This window comes from Colletotrichum spaethianum (assembly GCF_022836535.1).
Source record: "Colletotrichum spaethianum MAFF 239500 DNA, contig05, whole genome shotgun sequence".
NCBI classification, from domain to species: Eukaryota; Fungi; Ascomycota; class Sordariomycetes; order Glomerellales; family Glomerellaceae; genus Colletotrichum; species Colletotrichum spaethianum.
This window is the reverse complement of record NW_026054775.1, coordinates 616,241-632,647: the sequence shown is the minus strand read 5'-3', so window position 1 is coordinate 632,647 and position 16,407 is coordinate 616,241. Positions and strand designations below refer to the sequence as shown.

The 16,407-nt window shown below is 52.6% G+C and overlaps 7 protein-coding genes across 7 annotated transcripts; 3 read left to right on the top strand and 4 right to left on the bottom strand.

The window, feature by feature from the left end:
• Positions 1-209: 209 nt before the first annotated feature.
• ColSpa_02719 (nudix hydrolase 14, chloroplastic) lies at positions 210-1,091 on the top strand (the record flags this gene model as incomplete). Its single annotated transcript, XM_049268931.1, has 2 exons — positions 210-302; positions 354-1,091. The coding sequence occupies 2 exons, from the start codon at positions 210-212 to the stop codon at positions 1,089-1,091; spliced, it is 831 nt and encodes a 276-aa protein (XP_049124888.1).
• A 45-nt stretch (positions 1,092-1,136) lies between these two features.
• Positions 1,137-1,870, bottom strand: ColSpa_02718 (ADP-ribose pyrophosphatase; the record flags this gene model as incomplete). The annotated part of the gene is made up of 3 exons (XM_049268930.1): positions 1,137-1,375; positions 1,452-1,785; positions 1,838-1,870. 3 exons carry the CDS (start codon positions 1,868-1,870, stop codon positions 1,137-1,139), a joined length of 606 nt encoding a protein of 201 aa, XP_049124887.1.
• Positions 1,871-3,057: 1,187 nt separating this feature from the next.
• ColSpa_02717 (efflux pump ustT) lies at positions 3,058-4,880 on the top strand (the record flags this gene model as incomplete). Its single annotated transcript, XM_049268929.1, has 5 exons — positions 3,058-3,412; positions 3,457-3,570; positions 3,912-4,231; positions 4,303-4,507; positions 4,597-4,880. The coding sequence occupies 5 exons, from the start codon at positions 3,058-3,060 to the stop codon at positions 4,878-4,880; spliced, it is 1,278 nt and encodes a 425-aa protein (XP_049124886.1).
• Positions 4,881-6,081: 1,201 nt separating this feature from the next.
• Positions 6,082-7,729, top strand: ColSpa_02716 (NAD-dependent protein deacetylase hst2-1; the record flags this gene model as incomplete). Its single annotated transcript, XM_049268928.1, has 2 exons — positions 6,082-6,235; positions 6,303-7,729. The coding sequence occupies 2 exons, from the start codon at positions 6,082-6,084 to the stop codon at positions 7,727-7,729; spliced, it is 1,581 nt and encodes a 526-aa protein (XP_049124885.1).
• Positions 7,730-8,579: 850 nt separating this feature from the next.
• On the bottom strand, positions 8,580-8,838 carry ColSpa_02715 (uncharacterized protein; the record flags this gene model as incomplete). The annotated part of the gene is made up of 2 exons (XM_049268927.1): positions 8,580-8,631; positions 8,702-8,838. 2 exons carry the CDS (start codon positions 8,836-8,838, stop codon positions 8,580-8,582), a joined length of 189 nt encoding a protein of 62 aa, XP_049124884.1.
• A 36-nt stretch (positions 8,839-8,874) lies between these two features.
• Positions 8,875-9,710, bottom strand: ColSpa_02714 (secondary metabolism regulator LAE1; the record flags this gene model as incomplete). The annotated part of the gene is made up of 5 exons (XM_049268926.1): positions 8,875-9,121; positions 9,195-9,332; positions 9,398-9,435; positions 9,517-9,554; positions 9,617-9,710. The coding sequence occupies 5 exons, from the start codon at positions 9,708-9,710 to the stop codon at positions 8,875-8,877; spliced, it is 555 nt and encodes a 184-aa protein (XP_049124883.1).
• A 2,881-nt stretch (positions 9,711-12,591) lies between these two features.
• ColSpa_02713 (FAD-dependent monooxygenase andE) lies at positions 12,592-14,091 on the bottom strand (the record flags this gene model as incomplete). The annotated part of the gene is made up of 1 exon (XM_049268925.1): positions 12,592-14,091. The coding sequence occupies one exon, from the start codon at positions 14,089-14,091 to the stop codon at positions 12,592-12,594; it is 1,500 nt and encodes a 499-aa protein (XP_049124882.1).
• Between the last annotated feature and the right edge of the window lie 2,316 nt (positions 14,092-16,407).

The window sequence follows — 16,407 nt, the reverse complement described above, 5'->3', positions numbered from 1 at the left end:
CGTCAATTTGGCACTTACATCACCAGTTGTAACATGTGCCGCGAGGTCGACTTCTGGTGCATTTCACAAGAACAGTCATGAGAGCATCCGTGCTCTTCTTCCGTCAGAAAGCTACGAGGTTCACCCAGAGGCCGATCTCATACTGCTTACAGCCGTATGCTAATCAACTCCGCGCTTCGTTTGCCCATCCTTTCTACGCAGCTCGCACAATGTCTACCATCACGTTGAAGGGCTACGGTCTGCAGGTCAAGCTGCCCAATGGTCTGTCGGAAGATCAATTGTTGGCTTTCAAGCCGTTCAACGTACGAAGGCGTCCCCAATTGCGATGCGTCACATACTGACACGGTCAACAGAACTGGGTCAAGGGCCTCACCAAATCACTGAGCCTGCAAGCCAAGAACAAGGATCACCCATTCCACCCGGACCCTTACCAGCTGCGCGCCATCACCGTCCAAGCATTTGACATATTCGGCTCCGGCCGCGTCGGCTTTCTGAAAGCCACGGCTGATGTAAAGAACGGAACCGGGGAGACACTTCCAGCCAGCGTCTTCCTTCGCGGTCCCAGCGTCGGAATGCTTGTCATGCTCATTCCCGACGATACATCGCCCGAGAGCGACGAGCGCTACGTCATCTTGACCGTCCAGCCGCGCGTGCCCGTCGGCAGTCTGTCATTTGTGGAACTGCCCGCAGGCATGGTCGACGACAGCGGCAGCTTCGCCGGCGCGGCGGCAAAGGAGATCAAAGAGGAGCTGGGCCTGGAGATTCACGAGTCAAAGCTCACTTGTCTTAGCGAGCTTGCTGGCGCGGGAAGATCCGCAGGCAACGAAGTCGACGAGGGCCTGGCGGAAGCCATGTATCCCTCGGCAGGCGGGTGTGACGAGTTCGTCACGCTGTATAGTCACGAGAAAAGGATCCCGCGCGGGCAGTTGGAGGAGTGGAGCGGCAAGCTGACGGGGTTGCGGGATCACGGAGAGAAGATCACACTTAAGCTTGTGGCCATGAAGGACCTCTGGCGCGAGGGTGCAAGGGATGCGAAATGTCTCGCCGCACTGGCTCTATGGGAGGGGCTCCAGCGCGAAGGCAAGTTATAAATCGGATGGCACGATGCCGGGAGGTGGGAAGACAGCAAAGCGGCATTATAGCTTAAATTTCTTGGCCAGCTCGATGCCCTCGGCTATGGTCCCCACGCGAGCGTCGATGGCGTAGCCTTCGGCTTCGAGGCGGACACACTCGGCCCAGAAGTTGGTCAGAGGCACTGTAAAGACCTCGATGAATTCTCCCTCCTCCAGCTCGGCCTTGGGGTTCTGGTTCTCAGGTAGAGAGGTATCGATTGTGACGTGGATCATGCGAAGGTTCGTGTTGCAGAAGCCGGGGTCTGAAGGGGGTTCACCGGTTAGCACGAATCTGCACAGAAACAGTCAACACATCGGTTGAACATATGGAAAACTCACCATTGAACATGATGGGCGTCGTCTCTGACGCCTTCCCAATGTATCCGGTCTCCTCCTTGAGCTCACGAACGGCGGCCTCCTCAGCGGTCTCGCCCTCGTCAACCAATCCAGCCGGGACCTCAATGGTGACCTTGTCGATGGGCGGCCGGTACTGCTTCTGCAATATGATCTCGGGCCCTGTGGGTTTCTCGAGGATCGCGACGATGCCGACGCCGTCGATCTCGCCGTTTTTGGGCCGGGTGCGGCGCTCGGCGGATTCCCAGGTACGCGCCTGACCGTTCTGGTCTTTGTAATTGATCTTGACAAGCTTGATCCAGCGGGCCTCGTCCTCAGACTGATTGGGACATGAGTCAGTTTAAGGAAGTCTGGGAGTGGAGGGGAATTACCAGAGGGCTGGTCGCGGTCACTTGGGCAGCCATTGTGTGGTGATGGGGCCCTTGGTGTGTCGAAGGTGAGTTGGCGACGGGACCTTCAGTGGACTGGCGGGGTAGCTCTGTTGCAAGCAAAGGGTATTCATTACGGCAACAATTACCCCGCGGTCCCCGGCTTAGTCATCGGGTAGTTACCTAGGTATAGCACTTGGTGCCGGCCCAGGCTCGCTAGTTATGGCTGGAGGCGTTGGAGTACTCGTCACAATACGTACTGCTTTATCTACCGGTCCAAAAGGCACCACTTCCTCATTACCATCAGATCAAGGACCATGCATCGTCCCCCTCCCTCTCGTCGTATTTTCCCATGTTGAGGACGACCCCGGTCCGAGATGACAGCCGTTTGATATCTCACTGTGAAGAATGCCTGCCGCGTCACCACGTCAGTTCTGCTTAACCTTTGGGGCCGCCGTACCGAATTTTGGCTTGTCCATGGGACCCTTGTTCGGACACAGCGCCGATTCGCGCTGAGAGGGGAAACCGCGGGCATGCGGTCCGAACTTCGGGATGAACCTACTTGTGGTGTTTCTTGCCGAAGAACAGAGTTCTACGATGAATAGTCTGGGATGATAAAGACAGGATGGCGCGACAAGCCGAGTCACCATAAAGACGATGTCAACGACAACGGCATGAGTCGTCATCGCCCACGAATGCTTGCGCGCTTTAGGTTACAAAAATGGCAATAGCGGACGAGGCGCGTACGAATCGCACGCGCTACGGTTAAGATTACCAGTCGCTCGGGATGGGCCAAACTGGCCAGGGATGTCGTTGCGACATTGCGATAAGCTGTGCCGCAAGTTCTTGCGTGTCAGCATTGGGCAAATGTTTGCAGCGTCCAACTAGCGGGCTGACTCGCATTGGCTGCCGTTCCAAGGGTCCGTACAAGGATCTGTCGGTTCGTTCGGTCCATTTGCAGGGCCCTGGATCCTTCGTATCCTAGGAAGACGGTGACTGGTTGGCATTGTCGAATTCCCATTTAACAACCTTCCTCTCTGGGGACAGGCGGCGGGTGCGACGTCTTACCTCGCCTCATCTCCGCGAGGGCGTGCCAGACATTGTGATCTCTCATATCAAACCTGCCCTTTATATCCCTTCAAGCTCGATTCATCGCAACTCTTTTATATTATTGTCACACCTTTCGCTGTCCAGAGGCGCCAGGAACGACCAGATTTCCAAGAATGGCGCCCACGTCTTCTGTTGACCACGATGGCGATGTTGAGGCGAGAAGACCCGAGGAGGAGACGCCGCTGTTGGCCCACGACCTGCCGCAGACCATTGCCCCAACCAGGGCCTATCAAATCAAAGTCATCGGGTTGGCGATGACCTTCATCATTCTTATCGAAATTGGCGTGTATCTTCAGGTTCCGCCTTCCTATCAGCTCATGGAGGAAATCATTTGTCGCAAGCACTACCCCGATCACATCATCTCACAAGACGACGATGACGATCTCTGCAAGGCTGCACTAGTCCAAGGCGAGCTGGCCATGGTCAAGGGCTGGCAAGCCTCATTTGACTGCATAGCACGCAAGTCTTGTCAACCAGTTCTGCTGGTAACACTAGGCTAATTTCGAATACAGCACTGCTCACGGCTATCCCCTACGGCGTTATTGCGGATAAGTACGGCCGCCGGCCAGTCCTATCACTAGCGATGCTAGGCATTACGTTGGAGTTCCTGTGGATGGTGCAACCGCGTGAGTTTTGATCGCCAACTGGTTTGCAGCCTTGCTAATTGATGCAAGTCCTGTGGCCCGACGTCTTCCCCCTTTGGACGGTATGGTTCGGTGCCGTATTCCAGTTCATCGGTGGAGGTGCAGGAATGATTCAAGCCATGACCTGGACAATGATATCTGACGTGATTCCCATCTCTAACCTGTAAGGTCAAGGTGAACTCCCGTCGTGATGGCTACATGACTTACGCTGCGTAGGACCGCGGTTTATTACAAGATCGGAGCAGTCGCGCTAGGGGGAGAACTCATTGTCGCCCCCCTCAGTGCCTATTTGCTAAACAAGAACCCCTGGCTACCTCTCACAGTCGGCATGATTCTTCTGATTGTTGGAACATGTCTTCCACCTTTCCTCCCCGAGACGCTTGACCTGCGCCGGGCTGCCGATGAAGAGGTGGAACAAACGCTCCACCGGGCCGAGCACGGCGCAAAAGTCAATCGTACGCTGAAGGAGCAAATTGTCTTCGCGGTTAAGAACGATATGGGCCACGTATATAACTTCCTCATCAAGTCCCGGCGGGTAATCGGCTTAGTGGCTGGGTTCAATCTGACGGTTGTCGTCAAGTATGTCAAGGCGGACATCATGGCGCAGTACGTCCATAATCTGTTTGGTTGGTCTTGGGCAAAGGTGAGTAAACACTCTCTTCAAACACCTGACGTTGTATGGGCCGCAGGACTCACGCTAATAATGCGCTACAGGCCACCCTTATTGGTACCGTATCGACCATCACCAATATAGTCATGCTGCTTGTCATCCTTCCGACGTTGGGCTGGTACATCACGAAACGCACGGGCGTGCACCCCCTAGTCCGAGACATATGGCTCGTCCGATTGACCGGTATTCTCCTGTCTCTTGGTTGCTTCATGGTTGCAATTGCGTTTGTTCCCTGGTTTCTGATCGCCGGTATGTACATATTCACTTGCGTCCACTGGCGGTTGCCCTACTGGCAACCTCATTGCTTGGATGAAACCTGTCAACTGACACAAGTCCAGCCCTCATCATCTTCTCACTTGGCACCGCTTACACAAATATTTGCCGGGCGGTGCTCAACGCCGTTGTGGAGCCACACACGATCGGTACGCTCAACACGACCATCAGCTGGGTGGAGCAGATGAGTCTGCTCATTTCAGCGCCCATCATCTCGGGCTTGCTGAAAGCCGGAAACGCGGCAGGCGGTATGTGGATTGGGTTGCCGTATATGGCAGCGACCGTGATGGCGGTCGGCGGCACTATCATTGTCTTTTTGTATCGTTTGCCTGGTGAGAAGCTCACCTAAATACCCGGCTGTTACTTGGAGGGAAATACGACCTCTTTTATGCCGCAGCTGGTAATTCGCAATATAGGTGCATAGCATCTGGATTTTCAAATAACCCAGCTCCCATTACAATAGTTGCAGAGCCCTGTCCTGCAATATCGTTGGTCCAGGGCAAGAGCAGAGGCACGTTAAGTTCGATGTAGGCGGTGGTGAAGCTGCTAACAAGTCGTCTTGACAAGCGAGCTGGTGGGTTGACAGCACCATCACGTAACTGCATGCAGAACTCTTTGTGGTCATTAGCTCAGACTTCACTTCGTGCTGCAAGCAGCAAGGCCAACCTGAGTATCATACGTAAATGGTCACACAGCCAAGTAGTGAGAAAGGACCCTCAGAGGCTACATATATCTCGGCCAGCTTTCACCGTACAGGTGCCATCTACCTGAGTCTTAATTCTCAAGTCGCCGACTGAGTGCTTAGAACGAGCGAACTGTTTGGCCACTGACTCCGGCTACGGTTTAGCGCCTGTTCTCTCCTTTTACTATTTCTACAATGCTACGCTTCGTCTCACCTCTCGAGTCCGAGTCCATTCCGTCGCAATCTCCGATTGTCGGTCTTTCAGTTGTGACGCCTTGATGATGGCAATCGTGGGTCTGTCGTTGAAAAGGGACGAGTTGTCCAATAAAGAGTTGCTGACTCGAAATCCAGTTCATGGACCCCAGCGCACGAAAAGCTCTGGCTAATTATTCCCGGCGTTGGTCCGCCACCGCCCTGCTTCAACCTCAGCGCTCTGGGCAGATAAAGGCGGCGATAAGAGCTCCCAAATGCGCTGACGGATGGCGGGGGTGGGGTCACACAGCATGATGTAACACTGTGGCGGACCACCGACTTTTTTTATGAGTTGCCGGCAAGACTCGAGGCAGACAGACAGCTGCCTCCAAATCCAACACCACCACCTACAATCCATTTCCACTGTCGTTGTGCCTCAAATCTAACCCTCCCACCTGTAGGCGCCAATACTCACAGACGTACTTCACGCACCACGTGCTTCGGGAACATATCCCCCTTTTGTCCCTCTCGAGACCAGAGACCAGCAACCACTGGCGCATCAAGACTTTTCCCTCTTCCCCATCACGCCAACCCCGCCAATTTGCCCATCATAGGCCGCCGACGCCGCGACAAACACCCCAAGGGCCGGCCCAACTCAAACCGCCCGCGCAAAAAGATGGGTAACGAAGAGTCCACCATGCTGGACGACAGTATCCAGCCCAAGACGCTGCATGCGCGCACACTCGAAGCCGTCGCCGACTACATCAAGTCGGGCGAGGTCAAGAAGATTGCCGTCATGACCGGTGCCGGCATTTCTACCGCCGCAGGCAGTATGTCCACCTTCTCCTCCCTTTAACCCCTACCCCCATAAGATGGACCATGTCTGACAGCATCCAGTCCCCGACTTCAGATCCCCCGGCACAGGTCTCTATGCCAACCTTGCCCGCCTGAACCTCCCCTACGCTGAGGCCGTCTTCGACATCTCCTACTTCCGCAAGCACCCCGAACCCTTCTATTACCTCGCCAAGGAGCTCTACCCGGGCAAATTCTACCCTACCGTCTCCCACGCCTTCATTGCGCTGCTGGCCAAGAAGGGCCTGCTGCAGATGAACTTCACGCAGAACATCGACTGCCTTGAGAGGCGCGCTGGCGTCCCCGACGACAAGATCATCGAGGCCCATGGCAGTTTTGCCACCCAGCGTTGCATCGAGTGCGGCACAACGTTCCCAGCCGAGCTCATGCAGAAGCACGTCCAGGACGAGGTCGTCCCCAAGTGCGGCACTTGCGGCGGGCTCGTGAAGCCGGACATTGTCTTCTTCGGGGAGGCTCTACCAGAGTCATTCCGTAACAACACCCATCTACCCGCCATGGCTGATCTCATCATTGTTCTTGGCACCAGTCTCTCGGTCTACCCCTTTGCTGGTCTGGCCGAGGCCTCGCGGTCTGGAATCCCTCGTTTGTTGCTAAACAGGGAGCGCGTCGGGCAGATGGGTCGGAGAGCTGACGACGTCGTAGAGTTGGGCACCTGTGATGCTGGAGTACGAAGGCTCGCCACACTTCTCGGCTGGGGTGACGAACTGGAGGACCTTTGGCGTGGCATAGTTGGCGAGAAGGAGGCTGAGAGGCAACTCGCGTCGGCCGCGGACGAGGGCGAGGATGATCTTGAGGAGGAGATCCGGAAGGTCACCGAGGGTGTCGATGCCGCGCTGAAGCTGGACGACGACAAAGAGCCCGCCAAATCCACCGAGAAGCCTTTGGAAGACTCAGAAGAAGTGGGATTCTCGCTAAGACCGGACGGCGAAAGTGACACTGAGGATGCGCGGAAGAACATACCCAAGGGTGTTGTCTCCAGGATGTCCAAGGCCCTTCAGGGCGAAGCAGAGATTGGCATAGACATCAAGGACGACCGGGGCCGCGAGGGAAGGACCGTCAATGGCTCCGAGGGCGCGCCCAAGGACGCTCAGGATTTCCGCATCGAGGCCAAGAGAAAGATCCAGCTCGCTATTCAAGGAATGGCCACTCCTCTTGATGAGGTCGCCATCGTCTTCGACTCCCAGGCGCCCGTTGCCGAGATCAAGGATGAGGACCCCAAGACCCAGGATCAGCTCACAGGACTCTCACGGTATGAGCAGGTGCCTGCTCCGGGTACCGATGTCGATGCCGAGGGGTACGTTCCTCCTTCGAAGGGGGCGAACAGCACTGAATCCCAGTCAACCTCGACGGCTTCAACGACACCTGCGCAAACAACAACGGACAAAAAGGAGGAACTTTCGTCATCGAAGGCGACAGACGACAAGTCGCCATCTGACGGGGCCAAATTATGATCACGCGTCGCCAGCTTCCAGCTTCTCAACTTCGACTCAGACCCCTAGACTCACCTCCATGTTCTATGACAGTAGTCAGTCTTCCTTCCTTCACCTATACCCACGATGCATTAGCTACACCATGTCATATATATCATTCATTGCATCTATCACGATGAGGTTTTACACACATATCCCATGCCCGTTTGGACCTCTTTCTGTGCATCTCTTTAGGCCTCCATGTGTCCCGGGGGGTCCCAAAGCGATGAAATGAAACCTACAGATCGGGTTTCAACTCTGAAAATCTATTGTCTTGGCTTTTTGAATACGCGGTACGTGATGTAACAATGCCAGAAAACTCCATGGCCGCTCTCTCGCAGTTGTGGCGCTTTACCAAACCGTCCCACTGGCCGTCACGCATACCGTGCTGAACCCAATAACAAAGTACCAATGCTCGGTCATAATCTCCTATGTCGGCAACGGGGTTTCCGGACTGGTCAGAGATGTCCTAGACTGCTCTTAGATAACGAGCCAATTTGTGAAGGTCTCCTGAAGGCGTTCGTCTTTCGTCACCAGAGCAGCTATCCTTCAAGAACTCGTCAAGAAGAAGTAGCTGGTGGAGTTGTGGAATTAACACTGCCACGAGAAAACATTTTCCTGGGATTACCAAAGCTACAGACGGTTTGCAAAATTTCCAAGGTGCCAATTAGAGTGGTGAGTTATATGACGTTCTTTCGAGGATAAAAAACCAATCGTCTTTGAATCTTGAGCCATTCCAGATAGTCAACATCCTACAGGCTAGTCTTGATGTCCGACAGATTTGCCAACAATCACATCCCGCTTGATCTTTGGGCCGACAAAAACAGGACCACTAATGTGACTCGGACTTGGCCTCAAGGGGCTTCTGTCCATACACAACGTAACTGCGCAATCAACCAGTAGCTAGCTGCAAGTCAAAATTCCATGAGGCATGGAGGGAGGGAGAGTACTCACATGTCAAACATCGCATGAAACGTGCTGTTCTTAAGCTCATTACGAACCAACGCAAGCTCGACCAGGATCTCCTCTTGTGATCGCCCAAGGAGCTCGGAAAACAGCTTCAGAGACAGGGCCTCCAGGCCGTCAACCATTAGGATCAGATTAATCATGCCCACGTCCCTATGGTGTTATTCCTTGGCCCACGGCCCCAGCGGCGCCTTGATGCGCCGCGCGTACGTGTTCTCAAACCCGGCGTCCTCCACCATGGCCCCAAGCCTCGGCGCCACGCTCGTGTCGCGGCCCATGGCCAGACAGGCCTTTGAGAAACCATCTATCCACTTCGCTGTGGCGTGCTCGTCCGTGAAGGTCCCGTCGTCTGAGTAAAATTTTGTGTTGACGTCTTGGAACTCTACCCAACCTCCGGGGTTCAGGTGGCTTTTACTCCCCCAAAGTCCTTTGGTCAACGCTGTTTACTAAAATCTTCCGTGTTGTTGAGGCGGATCCTCACTCATAGATGTTCTTGATGAGCCCGGGCCAATCCTTGATGAAGGCAACCATATATCTGCACATGATGAAATCGTACTTCCTGCCGTCGACCCAGGGGCTTTCTACGTCATCTATCTCGAACTTGACGTTGGGGGGGACCCTGCAGAAACTTATCAGTAGCCGCTTCTGCTGCGCGGAGCCTCAAGATTAGGCATGGAACGTTACCATTCTGGCTGAATGGCGCTAAAGTCGATGCCAATGACCTATAAGCGCAACGTTCTTTAGAAACCACAAGCATTCTGAGGAGAGATCAACGGCACAGAGCTCAAATTTGGGAACCTTACCTCCGCGTTCTCGAAAATGTCTCCCATCTCCACAGCCCCTACAACACAAATCCAGTGAGCATAGCTGCCAATGGGCGACAAGGCGGGGGCCAGCCCATACATATCCCGGTGCCTGTTCCAATGTCGAGGATGCTCTGGACCTTCTCCCTATCAATGGGGGCGTGGTAAAGTCTGTTGCCGACTGCCTTGACCATCATGTCGCAGCGTCGGGAGCTGCGTTGGAGGCGGGACTAGGCAATGTGGACTGGGTTGCAGACGAGTCGGCCATCGTCGCTGAGATACCGTGGGTTTGCGTGGTGGAGTATGAATGCAGGTTGTTTTCCGTCTATGATGAGCTGATCTACAGACTCAATCTGTTCGTGCAAGGAGGGGCATTCATGGATTCAATGAGCCTGACGTCCCAAGCGGGTTGTGAGAGGGTTTGGTGCTCGAGCCAAGGTAGTATTGTTCTCACTCTGTGTGGATAGGGCACCGCCGTTGGGCTTCCCGTCGTTGGTGCAAGCTCAGATCAGTGCAGGATTCAACAGCAATCTGAAAGCTCCAACATGCTCGTGTTCCATGTCCAAAGGTCCAGCAATTCTCTAGGATCCAATAGGGTTTGTTCGCTTCTCATTATGCATGCGCGGCCCAGCAAGGCCAACAGCGGCCACATCAAATGAGCAGTTGGGTTGGGTCATTGTATCTGAGCTGCACTTTACGTTACAGCCAAGTGATTGGGCATCCTGACCAACGGCTAATACACCCCAGGGCTCTGGTATTTATCCTTGTAACGATCACTCTGGGTAATCATTCCTCCTCGGTTGGATTGGGTCTTGAAATTTTGCACAGAGCTTGGTGTCTGTGATTCAAAATCTCTTCAGGATACAAAAGGGACGTGACTAAACTTGGTTGACCCTGGAGTTGGCACTGACTCTTTTGAATGCGCCTTTGGCACAGAAGCTCGCAGCAACGTTACAGTAGGCCAACAAGCGCCAGCTGGTCTTGCATGTCTATTTGAGGGATATGTTTTTGTTCTAAAAAGGGAAATTGTCAGATAGTACAGCAATGAACCAATAGTTATCGGCCTACTACTTACTTAGTAGCATCAATGACTGTTTACATGTATGTAATGTTTGCCCAAACTCAGCAGGCAAAACAGGCAAACGGTTCTGAATCTATTGGTCTAATGACGATGCGAGACGCGTCAACTGGGGTTTCGTTTTCAGACCAGACTGAAAAACTCATCTGAGAATGGCTGCTTGTTCCACCTCAAACCTCCTCGGGTGAGAGTCGACTTATTGTTGCTTATTCGCATTGCAGTAGAACTATTTTGCTAGTCAAGCTACAGCTGGGGTGCCGTATTCGAGTCCTAAAAGAAACCAAAATCTAGACCGCTGCGGCACCACACAGTTTTCGCAGAATTTTACTAGAATGATATACAAGTTGGTGCTACTGGAATAGGGCATTGAGCTGTGCGGCAGTAACAGTGACAGCTCGAGCAATAACCTTTACACTATCTGAATCAAAGTTCATATCCACACGGTCAGCTTGGGGGCAAAGCGGAACTATATACCGTGCGACCCAATTGACAACCAGTGTGTGCTACACAGAAACGTATATGCAGACTGCAGCATCAAAATTCAACGGGATGAGACCGTTACTTCCTGAATAGTCGACAACTACCCTTGCCACTGGACATTGGTCAGTACCCAAAGAATAAAATCCCATCAAGACGTAATTCTTTACCAAGACGAGAAACGAAACTATGACGCTATAAACTTCTACTATTGTGAGTCAGATCTTGGAAGATTCCGCATGCAATGGCGGGCTTTGACTGACCCCGAGTTTTGAATACCAGACACCACCATGGCTGAGGATTTCTGGGGATCTTATACCGTTCCGCAGGACAAGATAATTCGTAGATTGGATAAGGTAAACTTGCATGAGGATAGTTGCAGCATCAGTGCTGACAGCCTACCCAGTAGTCCACCTGAACGAGTTGGCCTTGGCTACGCCAGGATTCGTAAGGCAGGCTAGTTCGGTCTCCTGTACGTCTTCCCAAGATTATACTTGTGGGGTATGGGCGACGTTTCGATGACAAGCGCATCACTCAGGTCATTACGACTGGGTGTTCCATTGACAAGGAATCTTGCCTTGATGCCTCCGGTTTGGATCCTATCCATAACTACATGGGTTATTTCGGTGATTCTTTCTGAGCTTGTAGTCATTCTTGAGGTTTGACTTAGCTATTGGAACGGGGTAGGATTTCCTGCTCCCATCGAGGTGGTCTTTGCGTTTGGTTTCTTTGATTTCTTAGCTAAGCAGGGTCTGATCAGGGGTATAAACACCTCTATGACAAGGAGAGGCATGGATTAGACACTAACAATCAACACACACTCATCAGACTTTTCTGCGCCCAAGGGAGCACCCTCTCTGTCTTTCGTGATGGCCAACACCCTGCTTATGCCTACACAAGAACTTTAGGAGTCTCTACTATATCCATCGCGTTGCGGCTAAGTCTGATCAGGACAGCCGATTTGCGACTGGTTAAAGGCATCTTGCGTGGCTATAGGGGAAGGTTGTGGTTGTTCACCGCACCGCACCGCTCTCTATAGACCTGATCACCCTGCACGCTTCACTATTGATAAAGTCATTTTTACAGCCTCAGTGAGTTCACAGAGGGACAGATGTCTGCATGCATAGTATGCGGAAAACACCGCGACTTGCTGCAACGGAAGCCTATTGTCTGGTATAGCTACAGCCATACCCAAAAGCATCTTTCAACTCCCGCTGGCCTGCGAAAGCCACGAAAATGTCAGCAACAGGCTTGGTGTCGGTCCATAGAAGATAGCTCTGCTTCAGGTCGGACCCAGTATCTAGGTTGACCCGGAAGCTTGATCAAGACTAGTCAATGTGTCTTTATACTTCTACGGTTTCGAGATTCTTGATTTCTAAGACTAATTCTTCTATTTCTGCATTGAAGATTGAACTAAAGCATTAGAAATCTTGGAATTGCAGCGCGAATAACCAGCTCGAAAACATTTGATGAACTGTGGACCAGTGCCAACGTCACCTTAGGTAAGGTAATGGACAATCCTACCTCCGATATTTCGAAACCTTCTCCATGATTCGCGGCAGCAATGAATCTCCAAGCAGATTCTGCTGCTGAAGTACTCTCGCCAGTAGAAAGGCCGTAAGGGCAGCAACAGGCAATGCGGCAACAACACTAGCTTTGCTCAGCGTGGAATTCTTGTCTTCGACGCTCTTTTCGTCACTGTAAGGCCAGTCATGAACTGGAGTGGGAGAGCTAAAGCCCTTCAAGCTTAGGCCACCGGAAATTAGGCCGCTGTAGAAGTTGAACCACCGAGACATCGGCATGAGAGGCGAGATGTACTTGTTTACCAAGCGGCCCTTCCAAGTGTCCCAAGCTGACGCACGCATAGCTTCCTGGCACTTCTCAACCATGTCTACGAGGCGATCAACGCGCTGGTCCTCGACGGCAACAAAAGCCTTGGTCACCTCGGTCAGCTTCCAAGACCCACTGCTGGGAAGGTTCTGCTCCTGCAGGGCGTTGATAAGTGCAGCACACGACTCAATGCAGCTGTTGCCTCCCTGTCCGACGAGAGGATTGAACTTGTGCGCAGCGTCCCCGATGATGATGATCCGTCCATAATGCCACCTTCGCATCACAAAGTGCGGCAGGGCAGTGACGCCGCTGTGCTCCAGACTATCAACAATCTTGCTGAAGCGCAGGCCGTTGTCAGCGACGAGGGCGTCTGCACTGCGCTTGAATTGGCGTTGCTTGTCTTCTTCGTCAAATCGCGGAATACTGTTGATGGAACATGACCGCTGAGACTTCGGCAATGTCCAGAACCAGAAAACGAAGACCTCTCCTCCAGGTCCACCCATGCAGCCGGCTAGGGTACCGTCACCGCTCGCGCCGATGACCTCGCCGGCTGTAATACCCGACGTTGGCTTGGCCGTGCCAAAGATGCAGGCGTGCTCGCAGGGGACGGTGCCTCTGTCGCGCGCAGGGACGGCGGCCGAATCGTTGTTGTCGTCCGCATTCCTCCACATCTCCTGCCTAATTGTGCTGCGCACACCATCTGCACCCACGACAATCTGGCCTTCGAAGACCAAGCCGTCAGCGATGTGCACCAGAGCACTGTCCTCCAGGCTCTCCACTCGCCTCACCTTCTTGTTGACGAAGATCCGCTTCTTCTCCTTCAAGTGATCATACAACACGTTGAGCAGCTGATAGCGCTCCATGAATATGCTTGGATACCCATGACGTTGGATGAAGAGGTCTCCTGTCCTGCGGGTCGTGATGCGTTTTCCAGAGGCGCTGTTTCGGAAGACCATCTCCTCTACCTGTTGTGCTTTGGACAGAATGTCTTCGTAGCAGCCCAGCTGATCAAGAATCCGCAAGCCGTTGGGAAAAAGACCGATGCTGGCTCCGACATTCGGGGTTACTGTGCCGTATGCTTCGAGAAGTACATAGTTGATGCCTAGGTTCTGCAGCATCAAAGCCAAGGTAAGGCCTGTGATTCCACCACCGACAATGATGACCTGACGCTTTGCTTCTTGGGTGTCCATGGCGTGTGAATACTGCCGAGTGATGGAAGCTGAAGATAACAATAGCCTGTGAGACCGGAAGCAATGTCGATAAGGTGATCCTACCGAGAAAGAGGCATTGGACGTTGCAAAGCCACCTTTATATCAGCCAGCTGAAAACCAATTCCATTCGATACGCCAAGTTATGTCGGCACGGAATGAAAACAAATGGCGAAGTCCGCAGAATTTGATGTTAAGTTTGGGAAAGGAGATCGTTAAGCGGAGTTTCGAGGACTCCGAATGCGACTCCTCCTTGGCAGTTTGCGGGAGGTTGCAGTTTCAATGAACAAACACGATGCGTAGCTAAAGACCCACCGCGCAGTTTGTCGAGGGGAATCCCCACATTGGCTTTTAATTTCGCCACTGGTCGATCCCCAGACATTATGTTTAATCGGTGTGCGGATGCCAGTGACACCAACTGTGACCGTTTTGCTGGGCTCTCACGATATGCCGGCATGGTGGTTCTTTTTCCAACAACAAACTTTCGACCAGCAGACTGAACTTGAAGAGCTCATATGAACCGGAGCTCTACTATCAATCAATGATGTGACGAACCTTCTCCATCCGGCCTTTGACATCTGCCAGCTGGTGATTTGGGTGGGTTGTTCCCGCAATGTTTGGGTTATGTCCGTCCCATGTAGAATGTGACCTTGCGTTGTGCTTTTAGTTTGCTTCTTTGCATGCATGAATCCTTGGCCAAGCGCTGCCGCTATCGAACTCAAGTTTGAGCCCGGAAACTTCAGATTCTGTCCGGGTACTGGCTCATTCCCATTTCAAATTTTCGCAAGAGCCAATGCTCACAGTTGACACTTTCTTCATTACACAACTACATCTTACGTCGAGTTCGCACTAGAACATGGAAGATTATTTCCAATACGGTTGCTAAGCAAACCACAACCCCGACTGCAAGCTTCTTTGCAGTACTTTTACCATCATCATTACGGATATCTAATGGGCAATCAATTGGCGGATCAAAGGCATCACATGCCCGAGCAGTCACAGACACGAGGATGCTTGACTCCTCGGCCAAGCTGAACTTAAACCCACAAGGACCCGGCGTGGCCGTTGAGAATGCCACCACCGCACATGTCTTACCGCCTTTCCACGTTCCAATGTCGGTGGCTTTGAGGGTATCAGTCACGCTGATAGTCAGCCCCGTGTCCTTTGAAAAGTCCTTCTCGTTTGTTGCAGCAACTAGGTTTACCTTTCGTCCGGAGCTCTTGGTCGTGAAGATGACGGATTTATGCGATTTGTTACTGATCAAGGGGTACGGATAGTCCAGGGAGTCCTCAGTGCAGCTGGACCAGGTCACGGTATATCTGATTTCCCATGTACCCTCGGTGTTGAAGCGTGTGAAGCCGCGGTAAGCTTAAGACGTGCATGCTGACGCACTACCGAAAGTGGTGAAGTTCGGTGGAAATCAGCAGGTGGTATTGATGCCTTGGAGGCGGTTTAGTCGAAGAAGGGATGGGCTAAAAATAGACAACAGAGTCGTCGTGATGGAGAAGAAAGGCACAGAGGTCAAAAGGTTGGAAGTTTCATATTCAAAAGTTACTCGCCGCCCCCACGACCCGGAGAATTTCCGTTGTCTTGCTGGTTCAGGCGGCACCTCCGATGACTTGATCCTGCGCGTGACGGGATGGATGATCCAAACAAAGGCATGGGTGCTGATTCGCCGACTTAGCATCAATGAAGCCCTCGCAAAAAGACGGAACCAACAGGACTCAGAAGTGTTGCTACATATCCTTGCGGCGGGTGCCTCTATATATCGATCCTTCTTGACGGCCTTGCCAATGAACGGGGGCAGAATTAAGCACAATTCAAGCTTGCGGCTCTTAGCGCCAAGTTGGTCTCTGATCTTACGGGGGCAAGCAGGTGGCAAAAAAAGTGATACACAGAACCAGACTCCCCCGCCCATGGCCTTCACAACAGCACCAGCGACGTCTTCAATATTCAGAATTTTTCTGATTGAAGAAGACATTCATACATAATAACACTCGATCTAAGTTTTCCCGAGATTTGGAAAGAAGAAGTCGGGTATCCGTGGAGGTATTCCTAGGTGAATTATGAGACTAGTAGCAATTGGGGTGTTGTGTGTATCACTTTTTTTGTCACCAGCTTGGGGGTGTCTCGACAACTGTGGACCGTTTTTTTTACGCCAATCAACGCCTAGATTCACATTCAACTCCATCGGCGGATTTTGACTGGGTTGAAGCACTAGGCCGACCATGGACGCATGTCGGTGTCAGTCGGGCCACGATTGTGATGCTTTCAATGCCCAAGCTGACTTAGTTCCTA